Here is a 24430-nt window from a genome sequence, read left to right on the forward strand (position 1 = left end):
AAGGCTGACACCATAGGAAGGACAGTGATCTAAAGCAAAATAATTTCTGTAGCTCTCCATGCTCAGTTCAGATTAATACAAACTGGTTTGTGGTGTGCTGTACCTTTTAGCTCTTCCAGGTTTCTATACTAAAATTACAAAATGCCCTTCAGTTTAACATCACTGAGTTTAAAAAAAACTAATTTTAAAAGTCTTAACTTTTTCAATGAATTGAGGGATTTGGTGGTATTTCCTGACCTGGTATTGTTTGGTATCATTTCCACAGTCTCACTGATTTGATTAGAGTGATATTAAAGTTAGTGACAAAGCAAAATGCCAACATTATGAGTTTCTGAAGCTCTCTCTGGGTTCTTTTCTATCCCAAAATTTGAAGATATTTTTTTTAGAATATGGATTTTCGAGGCTTTAAAGGTGATTTGCTATATAACATAGAAATTAAAAATGAACACTAACCCTTAGGGACTGTGCATGGAATAAGTTTCTTCTAAAAGCTGTGAGATTAGCGAAGAGGTAGAAAAAGAAGTCTGTATAGTATCCTTGCTGGTTTCTGATCCAAATCTCAGTGTTGTAGTGTGGCTGTCATACTGATAAATTCCTACTGTCTCCATGTGTGTTGGCAGTATGACTGAGGACCGGGGAAGTATCAATTAGAGTACAGCTCAACCAAATTATTGTGAGAGTGTGCCCAGGTTGCTGATATGGAAAAATAAAATTGTTCTTCTTTTGGTGCTTCCACTTCTTTCCTGAGCACCTTACACAGATGTGCATGATTTGGAAACTCATATCAGAGCTCTCCAAAAGCATTTAGATTTTGGTTTAAGATTACATGTTTCTTAGAAGTCTGTTCCACCTGAGAGACTGTGACATGCCCAGGGACAGGTCATGTTTTCACTCTCTTTGCCTTGCTATGAAGCTTTTTTGCTGAATGAGTGCCTGTTGTTCCTGTGGAAATGAATACATCATAGCAAGGCATTAATATCTGCCTGTAGCATCAAGTTCTTTGGAAGGAAGAGGTGTGTTTGATATTTGGGCACAGATCTCTAAGCATATTGGAGCAGGAAATGCAAGGAATTAAATGGATTTATGGTTTAGGAGATGACATCTGAGGATTGCTACACCTAAGCATATGTTCTCTTACTCTCTTGTAAAACATACCATGGCCATGGTGCTGTGAGTGCCTGCAATTTGTGTCTGCCTGTCTGTGCAGCTGATGTCACTGTCATTACTGTGTTTGTGCCATTGTTGCTGGGATTGTTTTACAACGACCTTCCCCTTTATTGGTACTGTTGCTGATGATGTGCCATATGTACACATGCACATTAGAGTAAAAGAACATCATCCTTAATTGTTCCTGGGTAGCTGTCAATGCCATTTACTGAGTATGAATACTAATTTCTGCAGAACTACAGAGAAGCAGATATCTGGTCTTGCTATTATTCTGGGTTTTTTTCCAGTCACTAGGAGAATTGCAGTGCTTCCAACCATGCTGGATTTCTTGTAGTGTTTAAATAGATGAGAATTCAATAGATTGAGGTGGCTCATTCAACAAGTCTGTTCAGTTCCTTGTCAGACTGTTACAGATCTAGTGCAGGCCCAGCCAGGATTTCTTGAGTTCTGCCAAAGATTTCCAGTGTGAGTTGAGAAAATCATTGGAACTCTTGGACTTGGGGATTTTTTTCCTCCTGAATGCAGAGGAGAGATGATGTTTTAAATTAGGATGGAAATGGCCTTCTACACCAGCTAAGAAAGATCACGTTCCTTCTTTTTGCTAAGTAGCCTGGATTTTTCAATTGAAATACCCTGTTGGTCATTTGACCCAATTTGGTGATTGGTGCTCCCACCACTTTCTCTATTAGGACTACGTGACTCCAGCATAAAGTTAGTATGTGTGTTGCTGGCAAAGTGGTAGTAAGTGGTTGAAAACTCCTCTTCACGCATCATTCTGTGCTTGTTTTCCCTGCAGGAGGAGGAATGCTGATCCTGTCTGTGCAAACCTGCAGTCTGAAATTCTGAAGTGCTACCAGGAAAACAAACGTGAAGTGCTCAAATGCTCGGAGCTGGCGAAGGAATATCAGCGCTGTGTTAGTGCAGCTCAGAAGGTAACAAAGGCTTCTCTGTTGTACTGGCTGGCTTTGCTGTCTTGTTTTGCATGGTGCTTTCTTCTGAGAAGTGTTTCTGAGAGCTGTGGTATCTGTTAGTCAAATTGCAATCTTCATAGGAGACAAATCTTCCTTGGGATCCGTTTCCCCACATTCATTCCACATGTCCCAGTCACACAGTGTGTCCCAACTTCATTCCTGTCAGCGAGTCCTGTTGTACCAAGCTGCCACCAAAATGGTAGAACCAGTGCTCCCAGGTTTCAAAGTCAGTCAATGATTTTCCCTAGTTTTACCTTCTTGGATGTTGTATACTGCAAACACTAAGTAAATCCACTTTGGCAATGTCTGCAACATTTTCAGCAGGCTCTTATAGATAGGAGGATAAACTCAGGATAAACATCTCCTGTTATGGGACTTTGCAGTTGGAGGTCTTGCTTCTTTTCATTGCTGCATGGGGAAAGGTTTTGTACTGGGCAAAGCTGCTGTCTGTTAAGAAAATCTCATACTCCTAAAAACTCTTCATCTTGTGTGGGAAGCCAGGAAGCCTTATGGCTCTTCCTTCTGAGATGCAGAGTCCCAGTAGGTTCTGTTGATGCCTTAGGACAGTGGCTGCTCAGTACCTTGGAAGAATTTCTGGCTATTGAAACAAGTGAAGGGGAAAAGAAAATGAAGTATTTGGACATTACAACTAGGGTATGGTCCTGGGCCATCAGAGAATTCAGTGGGTCAGGTGTCCCTCAAGGGCAGACACTTTTCTGTTTTGTTTTTTGGGGGTTTTTTGACAGTAAAAAATTCCCTAAAAGGTGCTGAGAATATAGTAAAGTGGATGTGGCGAAAAGGATGGTAATAGAAAATTTAGACTCCTCTCATGGGATTACTAAAGCAATAGGTGGGGGAGAGGTGGATATTTCATGGAAGCAGTCTTTCTCTGCATTAGCATTGTGAGGGGAAGCTGTATGCCTGATTTAAGTATAACATGAAACAAGCTGCCAGCCGGCTCCCAGAAGAAGCCCGACAGAAGGAGATGGGAAAATTGTCAGGATATATTAGACCAAATGTTGTTGCTAGTCCTAGTGGAATTTTTTTCCTTCCTGTTTACAAAGAAGGTCTTTGTATGTCTGCAAATCAGCAAGGTTAAAGCTGCCAGGGAAAGGGCTTTTCTCTGATATCTCCAAAGTCCCCAGCTCCCAAAACATGTGGTTTCTTTTTCTTCCTCAGCTTTAAAGTAAAGTGGTGCCTGTGCTGCTGCTGCACAATCCGTGCCCCTGGTTGCTGTGTGCAGAGCACTGCTGCATCTATTGCCAACCTCTCTTATCCTCCTTGCCTCCTCTAAATCAGGCTTGTAGCCTTTTCAGTGGAGTATATCTTTAGCAAATGCATTTACCAATACATCTTTATTGCATGCAGTGCAGGCAGAATGTGATTACCAAAGAAGACAGATTGCATTAAACTTCAGCATATTTGCAAGCTGCGGCTCCAACCCGCCTGAGAAACGGGCTGGGATGCTGCCAGCCCTGAGCCCCAGCCCAACATTATTAAACAGTAAATTGGAAGCTAAATGACTGGTAACAGCAGAGGGCAGTGAAAGATCCTATTAACTTGGATCTTTTTTGGATTTGGTGGAGGTTTTGGTAGGTTTGCTTTATAAACCAAAAGCTGGGGTTGTCTGGTTGTCTTCATTCCCAGAGTCTTCAATGAACTTCAGAATTTTTTTTCCCCACTATTATTAGAAACTACCTGGAAGAAGAAGTGCACAGGACATTAATTTGTTGTGGATGATGACAATGTGGCAGTAAATCTTGCTATGTTTTAAAAAGGGGCTTGAGAGACTAAGGAATAGGTAACTAAGACCTTTCAGCTAGAGGTAGGCACTAGAGGGTTCTGCAAGTACAAATTCAAATGCAACTTTTGTAGGGCAATATGTCTTCTGTAGTTTCCTTTTGTCCCAGGACAGCTCAATTCCTTGACAATTTGCCTCACTGCTCTTACTGACTCTTCTGACTCCTGAGATACATGTAGCAATCACAAGCTGTTGTTTTATTATGTAGGATTAAAATTCCCTCCTGCCTTCCCCTTTTTAAGCTGTTATTTTTCTTTAAGTTTAAATTAGCATCTTATACCAAATGGTTTTGTCTCACGCATTCCTCTTTCAGGAAATTCAGGTTGGAGGAATGTGGGAAAGAAAGGCCAGAATCTCTTAATTTCTTCCGTATTTTTTACCTTTTTTTTTTAAACACAATTTGTTTTCCAGTGCAGGAGGAAATGTAATCAAAGTTGGATGTGTGACTTCATCTCACTTGCATGGTGGTGATTTGTTCATTTGCTTTTTACTAAGGATTTTATAAGGCTTGCTGAATATTCGTTAATGAAGCATCTGCTTCTCTGCAAGTTCCTTTTGATGGCTGGTAAAAATGTCTGCAGGGCATGGTACACATTAGACTCAGAGAAAGCCAGCTCTAGATTTCTAGACTGAAAATTATAGCTTACAGTGGATGAGGATAATTCTTTGCCTCTTCCCCTTTACTGTGTTTGTTTGAGACCATTCCTTTGGACACCCATTTCCCTTTGCCTGTTGTGCACATTTCTGAGCCAGGAGCTGAGATACACCCTCAGTTTTTTCTGCCTCATGAACAAATATGTTAGGTAATCATTCAATGAGTTTTAAAATGGATTTTCTATTGGTTTTCTGTACAGCTCCTCTTCCTAGATGTTACTTTATTGTGCTGCATGGTGGAGATATAGCTATTGTTACCTGTTTTGTATATTTTCTGGCTATTGGGCCATCTCTTGTAATCAACAGAGAGAAATAGGCATATGTAGAGTGTGATGCATCTGATTCTAAAAAGTCATCTGAAGCAGGCCAGCTGAATTGCCAGCCAGAGATGAGTATTTCCCTCTATACTCTGGGAGGTACATCCAGAGCATAGACTACAAAGCTGGTGTCTGTTCTGGGATGCTCATGGCTATGGGAGCAGGATCCTGCTCTGGTTGTCTGCCTCTGTAGCCAATATACTTTCAACTTGCCCTGCCTGACCTGCTCATGAGCTTTTCCATTGATACCACCCTGAGTGTTGAGGTTTGGGCGCGTCACTGTTGACTCAGTGCAGCATCACTGCGCCGAGCGTTGACTCATCAGCCCCTTTAGGCTCTGGGTTCCTTCCTGCATCCCATGCTTTGCTTATGTGGAAGTTCTCTGACTTCAGAGGATGTTACTGTGACAGCTCCTGTTTAATTTAGGAGTGTTTTATCTTTTCTGGTGGTCTGTTTCCATGGCTGTGCAGAACTTGAGCTATAGCATAAAAATTGCTGGCTTTAAATCTAATAAAAGCTGGGATAATGGGACAGCTGTAGGAGGGGCAGTTCCCATTGTGTCTTTCAAAATTGCCTGTAGTTTATTGACTGCAAGTTTCACCAAGAACTACTGCTGTCGTTAGATAATGAGAATTGAAAATTGCTGCTGCTGTTTCCCCAAGGTTTCATCTCGTACGCTGAGAAGGGGGTGGAAGGAAGAAGAGAGTGGGCAGTGGAAATCTGCGTAATTTCTTAGTTTGGGTCCAGATGGAAGGGGAAAACAAATGATTTTGTTTTAAAAAGTCTGAGTCCTGTTAGTGAATTGCTTCCCTCCCCCCTGCAAATATGCACTCACATGCAAGCTTTTCAGAGGGTTTGTGACCCATTCTGCTGCCCTTGCATTCTGTTCACACCAATAGGCAAATGTGAATTGAAGGCGAATTTTAGTTGGTTACTTTGTTACGTAATTGGTGGTTATACCAGGGACTCTCCAGCCAGCTGCCACTTGGAAAATGAGGCCTCCAGTGACCATATATTAATGTGATCTGAGATTTCAAACAGAACCTGCTTCCTGCAACTGTGTGCAGAAAAATGTCTGTTAGTGAAGAGCATGTATTCCTTCTTTTTAGGGGTTTCCTTCCTGTCTCTAGGTGCTTGTCTTCCACAGAAGGACCAAGGTGAAATTTTTTGTGCACTAGCTCCTGGCCAAACCAAGCTATCAGGAGCCATGTACTCAGACATGTGTTTTCCCTTGTCAATAGGAGCTGTATACATTGAGCTAGGAGCCATTCATAATCCTGCACTCTCCCTCCCTGTTCTGTGTCCAGCTTCTCACAAATCTGCTATTCATAACAGACAAAGGTAAACCTACTTCTGTCAAGGCTTTAGGGCTTGTCTGTGTAAGGAAATTACAATACAATAAACTGGTGAGTTTGTCTGTATATGAGCATTCAGGGTTTGTAATGAAAGTGCAGGGAAAATTCACACACATTTACTGTGAGTCACTCTGCTGTGTGCAAACAAGCCCTTGCTAAATACTGATTGACTGAATTCCAGTGAAGGGAGACTTTTAACATAACCTTGAGTTGTCTGTATTCTGCTTTGCCCTTGACTATAATAAAAAGGAATATGGTCAATTTATTGTGTTTACATTTCTAAGTGATCTCTGTGAAAGCCCAGTTCCCTTCTGGCACGCAAAGCATTACACTTCTGCTGGAAGTTTGTCTCTAATCTGTGGGCAGGGACTTATACCTGCAGCATTCTCTCAGCAATCTTTCTTCAGTTCCCATCCTGTTGGAGCAGTTTTGTTCAAGCACTCTTGATCCTGCTGAAGCGTGGCCAGCTGGGAGCTTTAATTTCTGCAACTTGGATCTAAAGAGAAACAGAGTTGGATGCCATGGGCTGCACTGCAGGTATCTGAGCATGATCATCAGGCTTTTGCTAAAGTGTTGTTTCCATTCTGGTGGATTTCAGGGTACTTTATAGAGAGATTGTGTATCAGGATAGAGAGAAGCAGTCAGTGTGTGTAGCTGGAGAAAGAAAGTTTGGACCAGGTATAGCAAGGTCTATATCTGTACTGTAGAAATGCCAGGATTTCTCCTCCCCCTGGGATTCTGCAGAGGTAGATCTTGGCTGTTGAAGCCTCATTGAGATGATCTATCACATGCTATGCTGCTTGAAATACAGTAGATCTAACTTGAAAGGCTTTAGGGTTGTTTGAGCTTTGTGGAATTCAGGTTTGTAGTTTCAGGTGAATCTGTGTGTTTCCTGTCTGGAGGATGCTGTGCCCAGCCATCCTCAGCCAGGTACACAGCTATCCTGCCTCCCTTTTGTCAGTCAGTCCTTGCTCAAAGCAAACATATCTGTAAAGGGTTTGTCTTGGCTTCTCTAGAAAGGAAATTCTCTCTTTTTTTTTTAAATCTTTCTTTCTTTCAACCTGTATTTGTGCAAATGCTGTGGTGATAACACTATCAGAGGAGTTTATGACTCAATAAATGGCCCCCACAAGGGAGTTGGGGGAGAGCTGCAAGCTGCAGGCAGCTGCTGTTTGTTTAGTTACAAACACAGAGGAGCAGTGGATTAACTGTACCCAGGCATAACCTGACCTGGCATTTGCAAAGGTGAAGAGGATCCATATTTTGCTTCTAATTATGAAGTTATTGTTTGGATTTTCAAGGCAGCAGTTGTAGGTTCTGGCGAGTCTTGGGTCTGTACATAATGCTTCATATCCACAAGAGTTCACTGGTGGATAAACTAAAAATATAGAGCTGCCTGAAAGGACATAAACCACCATCTTAATATATGAGGTATGTTCCAGAGTAAATGCTGGCCTACTTAAAATGGAAATGCCTGCTGCCTGTACCTGGTATTTATGAAACTGGAGGCATAAGTTCTTTATTTACTCTGTATCTCAGCACTTCATGAAGCTCTGATGTTCCCCACAGCCTGGTGTGTTGTGACCACTTATTAACCACACCAACAAATTCTTCTCTCTGTCTGCTCTTTTTAGTCCCTATAAAGCCCAAACCTCCTCAGGTTTATAATTTTTGAAGAAAATGAGCAGAAATAAATTTAAAATTCACTTGGCTGTGCTTCAGGGCTCCTCTTTCAGTGATACTTAGTCCATATGCTATATCATCTTCACATATGAAGTTCTTGTATCCATTACCTGATCTGGAAGGAGGACTTCTGACTGCATTTCTCTTCCCATAAACAGTCTGTTTTTTAACAGTTCAACACCCAGTCCCTGTGCATATTTTTTTGTTGTTGTCTGTTTTTTGTTTGTTTGGAGGTTTTGACAGTGTTACAGTGAGGCATAATTGCTTTTGAGTCTAATTTCTTGCTTGATGGTTCTTTTTTCAGATGTATTTACAGGTAAAGTTAATCTGAATATCTATGTTTTACAGATGATTTTGAAAGCAATTTCTGTAAAAGAGGGAAAGAAGTCAGTATGACTTCTACAATTTCTGAAGTTGAATTATTTGGCATTTTGTTATTTCTAAAATGTGGTCTTGCTACAGTTCTTGTTTTAAAACCTGGTTAGCCTTGAAGTATTTAAAAATAGTCTAAAGTTTTTTGCAATAAAATACTATAAGAGTTAGCTAATCAGGAATGAGACATCTTCCCTGACCTGATGCTCTATTGAGGTCCTTGAATGGGTGTATCTGAAAAGTCTCACTAGACTTTGGTATCAAAATTTCAGTCTTTGTAGTCTCTCTCTTTCTTTTCAAAAATTATGTCTCTTTAGGCTTAAATTAGTGGGACTATATGGATCAAACATTTTTTTGGTTCTGTGCTCTCTGTATGGTGTGTTAGGCAGCATTTTCCTGAGAGCTGTAGCCTGTATTCAATCAGGCTTATCTAGTATGGAAAATAGTTGCTTGGGGGTGAGAGACTGTTGTGATACATCTGGCTGTTTTAATGCCAGATTCTTTCTCAAAAGATTTGTAGCACTGTTGGCAAGTGGGAAGTGGAAATTCTTACTCAGATTAATTCCAGGAGACTGATGACCAAGCAGTCTTGGACAGAAAGACGTTTATTTCCAATTTTTAAACTATGTGTTTTGCTGCTGAAGTTAGATTGAAACAGATCCACAAAAATTGCTGTCGATAGCAGAGGCTGGTTAGAAGCACAAGGTCAGTGGTCAAGTGCTTTCAGACTCCCAGGAAGTTCCAAAGTAGCCCTGACTTCCATAACTTCCATACTAATTTTAGATCCATGCTCTGACAACTTGGCTATAACTTGGGAAATTGTATCAGTGATGCCAAAGCCTTCATGACAAACTGGGGAAACCAAAGATTTGTTATGCTCTTTGTTGGTCATAGTCTGCACAGGATGGTTTCCTGCTGTGTGCAGTTTGCAGTCTCCACACACCATCCATCAGGTATTTTTGTCACAAGTTTTGGGGCTGTATTCTTTGAGGACTAGTGGGATTTAAAGCCTTCATCACTCAGCTGAATGTGTCTGTGTGGGCAACGTGCAGGGGTTATTGTGGTGGCAGTGGTCCCATTCAACTGGAAGAGTTGCTCCCAAGCAAGCAAGAGTGCTGTGAGTAGCCCTTCTCTGGAAGTTGGTGAATGACACATGAGCCCTCCTGTTAGTGGGAAGCCAATCCTTGTCTCTTCAGAACTGTGGCATACTGGAAGAGGGGATTTGCAGAAGTTGCCCTGATGCTGCTTGCTAGTCTTTGTTCTCTCCACAGAGCCTCCTCATCCAAGGCTGTAGAGCATTCATCTGTTACAAAATCCAGGCTTGGAGGGAAGGTTTCTTTCTGCATCATGCCTGCAGTAATTGTTTGTTATTTTCACCCCTCTGTGACACTGTCTGCCCAACAGGCCTCCTCGTCTGGAGATATTTCCTGACATACTTGTGAGGCTTCCAAAACAATTTAAAGCTTTCAGTCTTATCTAAACCTTTGCAAGTCAATTGAAAAAACCTTTCTGGACACCAGAGCTTCAAATACAGGAACAGGACATGTTGAAGATAGTGTGTTACTGGTGTTAGAATACAGTGTAAGAGTTAGCTGTGCTGCTGATGCTTCCATCTCTGGCAAGAAACATTCTTCTGGTTATAACATCCTTTTTGATTAGAGGCCTTTACTGGGGCTTTTAGGAATTGGTGAAAGGCTTTTAAAGACCTCTGCAGTCACAGAAAGTGTCCAGAAAGACAACACTTGATATAATTAAATTGTTACCTTTGTAACACAAGGGAAGCAGGAAGAGAAGCCTTGAGTTAGGATGGTGCTGCAATGTCTGGTGTAGCTTGTTTCTAAAGCTGGAGAGGTGCTGCTCTGCTGTGTTGAGCCTGAGTGTGCATGCAGAAATGCAGACAGAATTATTTTGACAATGTGTTCGCTCCTTGTCCCTGCTGAATGCCTGTTTGTCCTGTATAAATGGATTTCAGGATCAGCCAATCTCCAGCTCTGAATTAGTCTAATAAGGCATGGTGCATAGGGTTTAAAGGTCATTTTGCAAGCAGCTGGCTTCCTGCATATATTAGGGGGAATGGTTTTTTAAATAATGGTATTGGAAAGCTGTTGATTTGACTTTTAAAATACCTGTATGCTATAAAATTTCAGCTCTTCTGCCTCTGTCCTTCAAGCACTCTGCTTGCCCTCTGCCTGCTCATCTTTCTCTCCTTTCTGATTACCTCTGCCCATCTGCCTCTGCATTCTCTCCCCTTAGGTTTATCAGTCCATGTTTGCTGCCCACAAGGACTTGGCTTGTATTTCTGAGGCTCATGTCTTGGGTTACTTCTCTGGGCTGGGAACAGAAAGCTCTGGGTTCCTTGGTTCAGGCTGTTAATAAAGCAATATTACACTGTTCTTTTATTGGGGGACTGGGAGCTCAACAATCACTGCATTTTTGTGTCCCAGCAGGTTCCTAGTTCCCTCCTCAGGATGAATTTAACATTGGTAAAAGAAGATTATAATTTACTCTTTTTCTTAAGCTTCTGAACTGCTTGAATCGTGCACATTGATTATTCCAGTTTCCTCTCTGTGGAGTGTGTACTTCAACCTCAACCTGATCCAAGTGTTTCATATGAAAATGGAGGATGTTTTTATTCATTTGCTTGTTACCTGGATTCCTCATTGAGTTTGCTGATGAGCATGATTTGGAATGTTCTAATGACTTGTAAAGTGTGGACACTGTCTTAAAAGCTGAAGGGAGCACCCATATGTCTGGGTCATGCAGGCCTTTGGCAGGGGCAGTGTTCTCCTGCCATGTGTGAGATGGCACCTTCCCATTGCAGTTACTTGTAGAGAATCCTACATCTTCAGATGCTCTTTCTGCTTGGTTGAAGTTTTGTTCACAATATATATCCTCAGGAAATCAGATAACTGGACAAAAAGCAAGCTTAAAATTTAGGGAGATGATAGCAGCTGCAATCTTCTTTCTTCTTGCATTCTAACCAAACTGCTGTGAAACTTTTACATTTGTCTTATTTTATGAAGGATGTTTCCTACTCATGACTTGCAGTTGTTCTGAGTTTACTCCCTTTTTAGTACCATGCAGTGCCCTGACCCAGCTACTGAAGCAGTTTAGTTTTTGTGTCGGCACACCTTTGTTCTTTAGATGTTATATTAAAAGCATGTCCTTTCTGTTCTTGAAGTTTTTTTCTCTCTGTGGCACTCTCCTGACTATTGTGGAAATAGGAGAGTGATGCAGGACTGAACTGAATTGTGGGTTCTCTGGCTGCCTGTAAGGGCTCAGACAAGCAGTGCCCAGGTATGTGATGGGTCCCTGCTCAGCTGCTGTTTAAAAAATACTCTTTAAGCTAGAGGTTTTTTTGCTGATAGAACTGTAAACCTTGCAATTTAGAATAGTATATTGGCATAAGATTAAAAAAAAAATCCCCAATTTTCTAAATATCAAAGACTCAAGGTTCTTATCTTCTGTGTGAGGCAGTAGGGCGAGTAGTACCCTGTGTTTCAGTTACCTACTTGATAGCTTTAGAAAATAAGCTATTTGACAAACTAGGAGAGTTTCTGGTTATAGATACAATATAGAGACTTGTTGATCTCTCCAAAGGATTTGAAAAGGAGACTGAATTACTATATTTTTGTTTGTCCCATCTCAATGCCATCTTAATTCCATGTTTGAGAACTTCTGCTGATTCCTTTTCCTGGGTGGAAGAAGGGAGGAAATGTGTCTTTCTTTAGAGGCACTGCCTGCAGCTAAACATGGTGTGCTGGGAAGTTATATGGGCACTTCTAATGATCCTCTGGGCTCTCTGGCACTGTCTCTCCATGGATTCAGGTGTATACCAGATGGTGACTTTGAACACAAGAGTTTCCATCAGACCATATCAGCAGGAACTATTGAAAACTTGTCTTCAGTAGTGCTAAATGCAGCCTACTTAGGATTACCATCATTTAACAAGCTCTGTAATATTCCTGGGCCCCTGGGGTGTTGTCAGTACTGTTTAACTTCCTGTGGCACATCAAGGTTGTATTTTATCTTTTGGTACCAAGCCTAAGTGCATTTAGGAGTATTCTGAGGCTCAGGAAATCTTCTCAAATCTTGTAAAAGTAGACAGCCACTGAAAAATGTATTGAATGCTGTGATCCAGGTAGGAGTGTGTACCTTGAGCTGACAGGATGAAGGCACTGTGATAGAGTTGGAGTGCAGTAGAGAAATTTTTGTGGAGAGCTTGCATGGCACCAGTGATCACTGTATTGTTCTGCAAAAGCCAACTTAAAGTTCTAAAGCTTGTCTAGACTCCAGTTTGACCTCTGGAGCAGAAGCAGGTTCATTGCTGAAGGTAGACTGGGTGTCATGTTCTAATGCATTTCCCTCTTTCCAGTCTTTATCAAATGTCTTGAGGCACATGGGCTGCCACTTGGTTCAAAACCAACAAGCATTTTAATTTCACAATTAAAAGTGAAACTCATACTTTGTTCTTGCAGCTGCTGATGGGTGGCTCGTGTGCACACAAAGCTATGTTGTGAACTTGAGACAACAGAATGCTCTCAAGTTCCTTGTTTAATCCAGTATCAGATGAGTGCTGGTTGGGAAAGAGCCCAGGCTGTGTGAGACCCTTCTTAGTGCCTTCTTGTTTTGCTGAGCCTTGACATCTGCTGCAATAAAACCCTATAAAATGCTGGAAAGTCTCTCTCCAATCAGGTGAGTGTATTAGCAGGCTACTTGCACTGATGGATTAGAGCCTGGCTGTGTTCAGTAAATGTGGCTAAATAATAAAAGGTGAGATTGTGTGCAGTGATCCCAGGTCTCCTTTCTCCAGCTGCTGCCTCCTGTCTGTTAGCTGGGAACCTTTGCACAAGCAAACAGCTTTGCTTGAGAGAGCAGGCTATGCACTGCATTCTGACACAGCCAAAGGTGGCTGACACAAAGCCAAAGGAGAGCTTCTCTCTGAGGGGCTGAAATGTCAACAAAGATGTTGTACTGCCTTGCAGAGCCCTGACTTGCTTTGTATAAAAACTGAGCAGATGTTGGTAGGTCTGGAGCTTTGCCATATGCAGAGCAGACCCTGGAGAGCAGGGCAGAGCCTGCTCAGGTGACACAAGGGACACTGTCCTGGGTTCAGTGTGCCAGCATTCCCTTGAGTGTGGGGCTCCCCCCAAGCCGTGTCTGGAGCTTTACCCTGCTTAAGGAAGTGGGACTCATGTAACCATGCTGTACATCCATGAGCCTGGTTTATGTCCCACTCTCTGCTTGCTCTAACCCTGCTGATGAGTTGCAGTGGTGTTCCTCAGAAGCACAAAGGCTCTGAAGTAATAAGTTCCTGTATACCTTGTGAAAACAGGCAATTAGGTGGAGGGAAGGGACCCCAGAGGTGCTTGTGCAGGGGGAAGGATATTGACTCACCCTTTATTAGACGTGAGTTTGGTCACAGAGAAACTTAACTTTGAGACATGAATCTGGAGGAATCCAAGTGACTGCTCATGAACAACCTATTTCCACTTGGAGACTCTGGCTTGCCTGAATGCTTGAGGGGCTGACTGCTGCCTACCATTGTGATCACCTTCATTGGAGAGACTCAACAAGGGTGGCACTGCAGCAACTGAGAAGATTGTCCTTTGGAATATGCCTTCTCTGTCTAAGTATTGATTTCCTTCTTGGCTTTTGAGAAATGGAAACAAACTCCTTGTTACAAGAGAAGGCTACAGAAAGCTTTCAAAAGTTTATAGCTTGATCCTCTAAGGCCTGTTATTTTATTTTAGGATGAGATAAAAGATAGAGTATTAGGTGTAAGCAGCCTGGCAAAAGAAAAAGGCTTGTGGATTTAAGGTAGCCTGTGGTCTTGCTTCCTGCACCTCTTTTTGTGTTGCTCAGGCAAATGTTTCATGCTTGGAAAATTTGAGCCCTGGGGATCAGAGCAACTGCAGATCCTTGCTGGCCTCAGCACTTTGTGCTGATGATGAGCAGACAGTTGTCAGCTCCTCAGTAGCTTGTTTTTGCTGCTGTGTGTTGAGGCAGGGCAGCAGATGAGATGAGGGAAGAGGAAACTTTGCAGTGTTGTAGTCCTGTGTCCAAGGACTCACGTGACAGACATCTGTGTGTGAATGAAACAGCCTAAGGCCTGCCAGCTCAGTGATGGGTGCCCAGTGTGGCTGTTGGATGTGACGTGGCTGTGCTGTCACAGCTTGTTCAGAGGTTGGTCACAAGCTCAGTGACTTTTGGCTGGGTTTTTTTCAGTCCCCACTGGTCATCCTTGTCAATCTATTATTCAGCCCACTTTGGCATGGCTGGCAGGAGCTTATTCCAAAGCCTGATAGAAGCAAGGTTTGGTCGTTGGGGAGCGTGGGCATTGAGGAATTGGTTGTGTCAGCAGGTCTGCAGGTGGGCTTTGGACAGGATAGCAGGGGTTCTTATTTATAAAGTTTTCATAGGCCTCTTGAGTCCAGTGATAGGCTTTGAAGCATGGTTTCCTCTGAGCTCTGCTTCCCCACAAAATCTTCAAGCATGATCCATCAAAGAGTGTGAAATATATTCTAAATCCCACTGCTGCCTTTTTCTCAGTCAGCAGGGTTGTGCTTTTTTCTCTAGTCTGGAGTTGTTTGCTGTTGAGAATAAGCAGTCTCTTTTCTTGTGATTCCTTACCTCTCTTTGGGACATGATGCCATCAAGAAAACCAGCTGTTCCAATCTGAGAGCTGCCTCTGCCTTGGTGCTCTCTTGTCGATTGTGTTGAATCAATGAAGTGCTGCAATACTGTAGAGAAAAGGGGGATGTGAAGAAATGAAGAGGGAGATCACACAGAAGGAATATACAGCAGAGGATTCATATCCTGTCCCATGGTTCACAGTGGCTGTGTCTGGAACTAGAATCTGCAAACCAGAAATTCCCACATGAAAACTTGAATCCCAGGTCTGAATCCTTGCCTCACTAAGTTGTAGGATCTGAGAGTCCCACATGGAGAAGAGAGCTAGCTAATCTCAGCATCTTGGGACACCTAAGTCCTGACTGTTCCTGCTGCGAAGGTCGTGGCTTTGATAAGTGTTACAGGAAAAAATATTTAAAGGAGAGAAGTAAGGGAGATAATTTCTGGATGCCAGCTGTAGCAGAAGGATAATGTTTAAAATATTCCTCTTGAAAATCCTGCAGATTGCAATTCTGACTCCCTTCAACTCTTGAACCACTGTCTCAAACCTTTATCAATACAGACATTTTTCCTGTGAAGCTCAGCTTCAATGGCATCCCTGTTCAGCCAAGAAAACTGCCAGGTTGTGCTTTGACTTTGCTTCCAGATGTTCAGTGCAAAAGGTTTCATTGCTGCTATGGAAAGCTTTTCTTAGGGGACAACATAAAGCAGGAATGTTGTGATGCTTGAAGGCTGAGGTAGGCATCTTCCCTTGAGAAGAGTCTTCTAAAGCACAGATGTCTGGTACTGTCATGAGGATAAAAGGTTATAAGGATTATGTGTTAATCTGGAGCTGTTGATCTTCCCAGCAGGTTTGGATCCAGCTGATGTTTGGACCCACCAGCCAGCTATGCAAGAGAATTTCTTCAGGGGCTCTGAACTACTCCACAAGCCTTTAGGCTGTAACTGTTCATTTGAGTCCTGCCTGTCCTTCCTTGTGATCCTTGATTCTTGCTTTGCTCTCTCTGTTGATGTTTTCTTTGGCTTCATCAGTTTTGATTTGTGTGTACCATGGTACCTGGTCCATCCTGACAGCAGGATGGTTAAGTTCACACCATACTGTGTGTTTCACCTCAGGCAAGTTTGTGTTCTTCCAGATAATTGCTTCAGAATCAACAGTTGGAATGTTTCTTGATCTTGGCACAAATTTCTCAAGTACCACTGAAGTTCCAGTGAGTTTCTGGAAGTGCATGTTGTAGAGCTGTAGGAACTTGCCCTCCTGATTCCTGACTTGGCATTTCTTATTTACAAGTTTACATCTAGGTGTGCACTTGATTATCTGTTTGGGTTCTGGTTTTTTTTCAGTAGACAGACTATATCTTTTTATGGTTTTTAAACCTGTTTCCCTGAGGTTGCTGCTTGGAATCCTTCTGTTAAATTTAAAAATACTAGTAATTGCCAACCCTCTTGGGAAGGATGTGGAAGGTTCAGGAATCCCCATTTTGTCTCACTGGCACCAGAATCAAGTGTTCTATAGTGCTGCCAAGTCATTTTCTCTGTTGTATTTTTGGTTTGTTCGATTTTTTTGTGGTGTGCTGAATTCCAGATGGTTGCAGTGCCACACTGGCATTGGGGTTGGTCCCCATGAGGTCAGGAGAGTTCATAGCAAATGTTTGAGCTAGAAGCAAGGTAAATTGTTCTAAAACCCTTCTGTGATGTTCTGTGATTAAAACTCCGACTGTGGGTATTTTACATATATTTTATGTGTGGCTCACTGATCTCCTCACCACTTAGCTCAAACAGTTCTTGGCTATGTGTAGGTTTTTTCTTGTAGTCTGAACAAGTAAGCTACAGATATGCTATTGCTTGGGTTTGCTCCCTCCTCTTCCTCCTTCCATCTCTTTTGCTCATGCATTTCTAGTCTGGGCTCAGATTTTTTCTTTCCCCTGTCTTCATTTTTTCACCTGCTTCCTTCCAGTGTCTCTGCACCTTCTCCCTCCCTCCTCTCCTCTCTTCTGTCCCCTTGGTTTGCATTTCTTTCATTTCAAAACCTATATTGGAGCTGACACCAGGCTGCCTATTCCCTGCAGCACTGAACTGGCGGTTTGGAAGGAGGAGGCTGCAATTCTCTCTAGGGGCAAGACAGAGTTCAATGTCTATCTTATTTTTGAATATGCATCTGAACATGGCTGATCAGAGGAGCAAAAGAAATCTTCAGGTTCTGAGTGCTGGAAGCTCATAAGGACATGCATAATCCTCTGCATCCCCCTGCTCCTCCTGCACTCCTTATTGAACATGAAAGTGGCTTGGCACAGGGGACTTTGACTGCAGGGAAGATGGGTAAGAATCAGAGACCCCATGGAAGGAGGGTAGAAAGGGTTGGGTGCTTTGCAAGCCTCACACCTTCTTTTTCTGCTTCAAGTTCTTTTCATTCTGTCAGGTTTATGCCCTCTTTTGAACCCTGAAGGACCCCAGAGTACCTTACCTAGCTACAGACCAACTTTGCAGGATGCTGTTTGACCTTGGGCAAGTAAAATACTGATGGCTGGTTGTCATGCTGGTACAGTGAGGGGACAAGCTGAGATATTCCAGTTCTATGTCTTACCACAGCCAGTGCCATGACAAGGTACCAGAGATGGATCTGCAGGTTTCCCAGTAGGAGTAGGAGCTCTGCTAAGGCAGATTTTGTACCCAGCTGGTGAATTTCCTCAATGATTTTGCTGTGCAGCTCTAGCTGCTGGCATCTGTTCAGGCAGCACAGTGACGAAGCCACCTAAAGGGCAAAAAAAAGGCAGGTGCTTACTGGTCCAACAACTCCTGCCAGCAGATTAGGATCAGAAGTGAAGGAGAGCATATTGAATTGAAGCTGTAATCATAATTTCAGTTTAGACAAAATGTATGTAGCTTGGCAGAATACCAGGGCCCTGACTCTTAAAAATGTGTCACAGGGTCCTTCAGGACCTTAGGAAGATCAAGACCTTTATTGAAAACCTTCTGTCAGCTGTGTTACTTGCTGTGGCACAGGCTACTTTGGTTTGGCATAGGCACAACTACTCCCTTCTGCAACATGTTGGACACTTCTGATCCTGAAAGTGGTCAAACCTGGTGTAGGTAGCTAAGGATTCCAAGGTGATTGCAGCAAGTTGTATGGGGGAGGCTGCAGGCTCATTGTGTTTTCTTTTAGTATCCTTGCCTAGTGAGCAGCCTAACACATCAGAGGAGATACCTGACAGCATCAGGACTCAATACCAGATGATTGTCAACTGAAGTATGTTGACAGTGCTGAGGGTAGAGTGAAGTAGGCTCTACTCTGAAGAGAGAAGGCTGAGGAGGCTGTATCTTAGTCCTTCAGAAATGCCAAAAATCATCCTGGAAAAAACAAATGCTTTTGACTGGAGAAAAAAATCTTCTTGCAGGAGGATCTCAGTGTTTATGTTGTCTGATTTCTTTCTTTAGAAAGAAAATATAGAAAGAAAAAAAGTAAGAGTTAAGACTTTCCAGTTGCATACTGGTGTAATGATATGTGTGAATGATAGAAGAGTTGACTGCTGGGGTGGATGGATTTGGCCTTCTGTTCTGATTCTGCCTTTTTTGCCAAAGGATCCATGTTTTTGGACTCTGATGAGGTGTGTTCATTTGCTGTCCTTTTAATAGTTTGGACAGTGTTTATGTGGAAGAGGCTGTGCATTTGCAGTGGGTGAGGAATGGAAACAGGAGCTGGCACTGTACAGCTGACTCCTTCTCTACATTGCTGCATATTCAGTTGTCAGTTTTTCTCTACTTGCTGAAGATTTTTGGTTTCTTGTTTTAAAATAGCTTCTAGAGAGAGAGAGGATCGATTGCCTACAGGGATAGCTGGAGCCAAGTGGCAGATAAACCTCCCCTGGCTGTATTTGTTCAGCTCCTCCCTGCCCTGGGGATGGCTCTGCTGCAGTTGTGGGTCCCTGGATGTGTCTCTCTGTGTACCCAGTCCTGATGAGCAGCATTGTGAACACCATGGCTTACACACTGCAGTCCTCACTGGCATTATTCTTCCAGTTAGACCTTTCTTGAATAGCAAAGCTACTTATTACAGACTGCCTTTTTTTCCTGAAAAATCACCCATCACTGCATTCTTGCCAGAGCAAGGTTATGTATATGGGGGAGCCCTAGATAACAGCAGTCGAACAACCTGAACTGGCTGCTCTGATTGCACCATTTGCTGATGTCATTGGGACTGGAAGAATTCCTTGGGAAAGGAAACAAACTGCTACAATAATTCCAGCATGCTCCTGTGACCTTGCTTTTGCTACAGTGGGGAACAGTTTGAAAAAAAACAGTAGAAAAAATATGCCCAAAGTCACTTTCATGTGTAACTTAAGTATTCAGGATTTTACCCTAGGTCCCACAAGGTAAAAGGCTGCTGTGTTAACCCCAGCTCTTCATCTCTTGCCAAGTCTGGAAATCCGGGTTCTTAAGAGGAGCTGTTACTTGTATGACCTTCATGCGTGAAACAGTTTCTCTTTTAAAATGTGTTTTCCCCTTTATCAGTTATTCATTGAAGAGTCTCTTTGCATCTGTAGAATTTTGAAGGGTAGCTATTATTTTACCATTTTAATTTTCCCAGCTGTTCAAATAATTGTTTTAACCTCTCAGTGCCTGGAAGTGCTTTTTACATCCTGATAGCTTTGCATTGTATTTCTTTGGTTTCATGTTTAAATTACCAACAGTTTTCTCCCATTTCTGTTCCAAATGGTTACTCTGTGACTTTCTTCTCTGTAGCTTTAAAGTCTGCACTGTTCTAAACACCACTGACAGCAAGGCACTTTTGAACTTCCACGCTGGGATACCGAGCTCTCATATCCTATTTTGGGGTTTGGGCTTTTTTGTTGATGTTCTCCATACACACATGTACCCTGCAAAAAAAGAACTTCAATATTTAAAGATATTAAAACCAGAACAAACTGGTTATTCTGAAAGGTCCTGCCAGTGGCCTCTCTGGAGTTGCATTTCACTGTATGTAGGGAAGGGGCTCTGACAGAGACAGCAAAGCCAGCACAGAATACATTGTCTTCATGCAGTTTTACAGGGAGTAAAGTCAAAGCATTTAATTTGACAGTGGTTTCTGTAGCCCTGACTCAAGGCTGTGATGGCTGAGGACAAGGGAAAGCTTCCTGCTGGTCTGGCAGAGGACATGGCTGATCGAGCTGAGCACTCAGTTCCAGGGCAGTGTTCCCAGCCCAGGGTGATGCTCAGAGGGGGAGGGATGCATCTTCTGGCCCACCTGGGGCAAAACACTTCCATGTAGGAGTATCTCCAGACCAGCAGTGTCTCATTTCATAGCTTCACTTTTCTTTTTGATATTTATATTTATACTTATTTCCATTGAGCATTGCTTTTCTTGAGTATATCTTTAATGGCCTTGCCATAGGGACAGAGGTAAAATTTGAAAGTAAGTAATTACGTTGTGATATTCTGGACATATTGTTGTAGTTCCTCTTATGTGTTCTTCTCACATGTTCTGAAAGTTGCAAAAGGTGATTTATAATTCATCAAACTAAGCATAAAACATCTGACTGCAAAGCCTATCAATCTGATCCCATCTCTTTCCAGCCCTTTAATTAGGGAAGCCTTGCTGAAAAATGTACCCATCAGCTACTGAGAAATAGTGCATTCCTGGACCCTCTGTATAGATCTTGAGTTATCCAGGTGCCAAAATCCTGTCAGAACTGACAGATCTTAGAAAATACACCCACAGGCAGAACATTATCCATTATACCAGCACTGAGCAGTGGGCAGTAAGGAAAAATCAGCAGAGAATGTGTCTTTATAAACTTTAATTGGCTTTTCCCGTTGCTAAAAATCCGTGTATCCGGCAGGGGAGAGAACCTATCTAGCAGTTTGATTTTTCCATCCCGGAGCTGAAGAGTGCAGTCCATCTTCACTGACGTGTGATGTGGACTTGTCTCAGCACAGCTCCTGGCAGTGCAGTGGAATCCACAGCCCACAGAGAAGGCTGCCAGGCTGTCCTCGGTGAGTGACCATGCTTAAACAAGTGTGAAGAATGAATTACTCTGGATAAGCTGGATTTCATCTGTGCTCCCTTTGCTCAAAATTTGCTTCAGACAGAGCCAAACTTAGTTAAAGTTTTCTTTGGGTGCTGGCTGCTAACTGCTCCTGGAATACAACTGGCTGGGGTGTGGAATCAAGGATCTGGGCAATGGATATGCTGATCAGAAAGGAGGCAACAGCCAAAGGAAGCAGGAACTTTGCCAGAGCTACAGGAAATGCAGAGATTTGGGGGGCAGAACAAGCTTCTTTTGAGTTGTTTGGCACTGCAGGTTTTCATCAAAGGCAAAGGAAACAACAACTGTGTGGATTTCTCTTGGGAAGGCTGTTTTGACACCTTGTTGCAGCATCTTACATTTACTGAACTATGTAAAATGTTTCAGTTCTTCTTCGGTGCTTGTGTCTTGTTGCCATTAGATTTATGACAGTTTTATTAAATATTCTATTCAAGATCATTGCAGATCTATTATTATACTGTTTTTTTTTCTAATTGATTAATGAAAACTACTGATTTCTTTATTTGTGATGTGTCACTTCTCTTGCTAAATTCCACAGGATTTCTGAGAGCATCTTTATTTTAAGTTTCTATTCAGCTAAGTAAAGCTCCTCTATCTCATTTCTATAAATACTAGAAAAGAGAAGTATGTTCACTCACAAAAGGCAATTTAATAAGTGAACTTCATTAGAAAAGTTTCTCTTTCAGAGTCCTTGGTGGTCTTAAAAACAAACTGTAAGACCATCACAGGTTTGCAGTCATATGAAGTCAGTTTAACCCTTGTACTTAATAAAACTTAAAAAAAAAAAAAAAGGCAAATTGTAAAGGTTTGTTGTTATGACAAATGAGGGAGCAGTCCTTTATCCAAAGCCTGCTCTGTAGGACCCATCCTGCTGTTGGCAGAGATCACTGTGATGGTTTGGAAGGGGTGTGCTGATCTGTGGCAGAGATCACTGTGATGGTTTGGAAGGGGTCTGCTGATCTGTGGCAGAGATCACTGTGATGGTTTGGAAGGGGTCTGCTGATCTGTGGCAGAGATCACTGTGATGGTTTGGAAGGGGTCTGCTGATCTGTGGCAGAGCAAATGGAAACTCTTGTCACCTCACTGAGTGTGCAGTGTGGAGAAGTGAGGGTGCAGCAGAGGGGCAGGGAATGTTCCGGGCTCTGAGCCTCTGCCCTTGCCAGGGCTGCTGCAGGGCCTGGCACAGTCAGTTCCCTGTCAGGATAAACTCTGCAGCCTGCACTGTACAAGCTGTAAGAATATGATGGACCTTATGGAAAAATAAGTGTTGATTGTGTGGTTTTTAATTTTTTATTTCTGCTTATCATATGGCCGTGAGAGACACAGCAACTTCTTGTGCTTGGAAGGTTTCTTTAGAAATTTGAAGCAAGTGGGAGGAAGGGGTAACAAAGTCTATTCTGTTCCTCTAATTCAATCTCCCTATTTACGAGCCCAACTCGTCAATATGTTGTCACTGTTCTTTGCAGCAAGAGAAAGGCTGAAGCCTTAGAACACTTCTGGAGAATATCTACAAATCCATGTGAATAGCCTAAAACATCATAATTCGTGTGGTCTCCATGGATGCTGACCATGCTGCAGTTAGGGCAGTTCTGGTATGTTGCTCCAAATGCCACAGCAATTTTACCAGGATGCAGTATTCTTTCCTGCTGGCCCTAGACTCTGGTGGTGTTGCTGTCTGCTGTTAAATAGCTGTCTTGTGCCTCTGTGAAAGAAGGGATTCCTGCACGTGTAGCTTGAGGAAGTGGTAAAGAGTTTTAAGTTTTATTATGTACTGTAAAATAATAATTCCTGATGAAATGAAATGGCATAAAAAGATCAGGATTTTGACATCTTGTTTTGAGATGGTAAAATGCTTCTTTGGTGGTCTAGAGTTACTAAAGGTGTTGCTATCCTAGATTCTCAGTTTGCCAGTGCACAGTGTAAGTGTGGATGGACAGTGCCTGGCTCTGGCTCTCTGTCAATCATTCCCTAAATGCCTGTTGGCACCTGAGTGACCAGCTCCTCCTGCTTAAAAGCAAGCCTGCATGATTCTTCTATTTTTCTAAACCATTTGCTGTCTTTAATTGAGCACTGGGAGCCATTGTGTGCGTGGTGCTGCAGGATCCTTGTTGTGTAAGGGCACTGATAAATATGTATTGTGTTGTCAAGTGTTTGTAGCTACTCTGCAGGTAGTGGTGGAGGAGTGAGCTGCATACAGTTAAGAGTCCTTGTGTCTTTGGGGTCAATAAAAACAAGATGGCACAGGGAATTGTGGGAAAGGGAGCCAGGATAACTGCCTTCAGCATCACCTGCTAATAAACCAGCTATTTATAGATCAGCTGAGGCTTTGTCAACTAGATTGTTAAATTAGTATTTACATACTGGCCTCATGGTCTTTCACAGAAAGTGTCATTTGCTTTAGTGCTTGGACATAAGTGCAGCTTCCTGTGCTCCAGACACATGAGTGTGTTTGGTCACAGTCCGTGGCTGGCAGTGTGTGTGTGAAACCATTCCTGATAGATTCTTACCTTGCAAATAAATCCTCTTCTCCCTGTAGCATCATTTTCCCATCTTTCTGTGCCTCTCATTTCTTGCAGAAAAGCTCACCTTTGTTCCCAAATGTCCACAACTCATCATGAGGCTGATCTCACTAGAGAGAGATGAGCAGCATTTCTGCATAGCAATTCCTAGTTAATCTCTGCCTCTCAGAGAGAGACTTGAATTGTTGATGGCTTGTGGGTAATTTAATAACTAGCAAACAAATAAGATGTGTAGATTGTAGCAACTTAGCCCAGATGCAAAATCCCCACACCTATTTGCATCTGTTTGAAAGAATTCTGTTATGAAGGTTTGCTTTTTTACATTTTAGCACCGGTGAAACAGCATCAGGAAGAGTTGCTGCTCAGTGAAGCTGTGTTGATCACAGCAGGCTCCACACCTGGCTAAGCAGTTTCAATCCCCTGTGTGTGTGCCTGTGTGCCTTTCAAAAGGGAAGAGTAATCTACTTGCTAGACGTGTGTCTCTCGTAGTCCTTGGACGACCTTGAGCAGTCATTTAACTTGTGTTTATTTGCCCATCTCTACCTGGGCAGATATTACTTCTGTGGTTTGGAGTGTGGAGGTTGAATGGATGCCTCGGCTTCGTTATGGATGAAAAGTGTTACTGAAATGTAAGGTATTCATACTGTCTCTTCAGACAGCTGATCAGAGTTCAGATTCACCTTCCTGTCTTGCTGCTTCTTGCTTCAAAGCCATTTGGACACTTGGATTGTGCGGGAAGTCGAAGGCAGTAATAGCAGGGCTGTGATGCCGACAGGTGTCACAGCCTTCACTCAGATTCACTTCTTAGCACTCGCAGGGCTGTTGATAAGGTGCTGTTATGCTGGTATTGTGTTATTCTTAATCTGTCTTTGGCCTGCAAAGGGTCCATCAGCATCAGTTTCTCTGACACCTCG

At 42.6% G+C, this 24430-nt stretch overlaps 1 protein-coding gene across 2 annotated transcripts in view; it reads left to right on the forward strand.

Annotated features, from left to right (window-relative positions):
* Window positions 1-24430, forward strand: part of CHCHD6 (coiled-coil-helix-coiled-coil-helix domain containing 6) — a 109295-nt gene that overhangs the window by 70455 nt on the left and 14410 nt on the right. For both annotated transcript variants that reach the window (XM_036391281.2, XM_036391283.1), the window contains one exon: window positions 1964-2099. In XM_036391281.2, coding sequence (XP_036247174.1) covers window positions 1964-2099 — 136 coding nt within the window. The remainder of the gene's footprint in view (window positions 1-1963; window positions 2100-24430) is intronic.

The sequence above is a fragment of the Molothrus ater genome, chromosome 11 (assembly GCF_012460135.2).
Source record: "Molothrus ater isolate BHLD 08-10-18 breed brown headed cowbird chromosome 11, BPBGC_Mater_1.1, whole genome shotgun sequence".
Classification (NCBI taxonomy): domain Eukaryota; kingdom Metazoa; phylum Chordata; class Aves; order Passeriformes; family Icteridae; genus Molothrus; species Molothrus ater.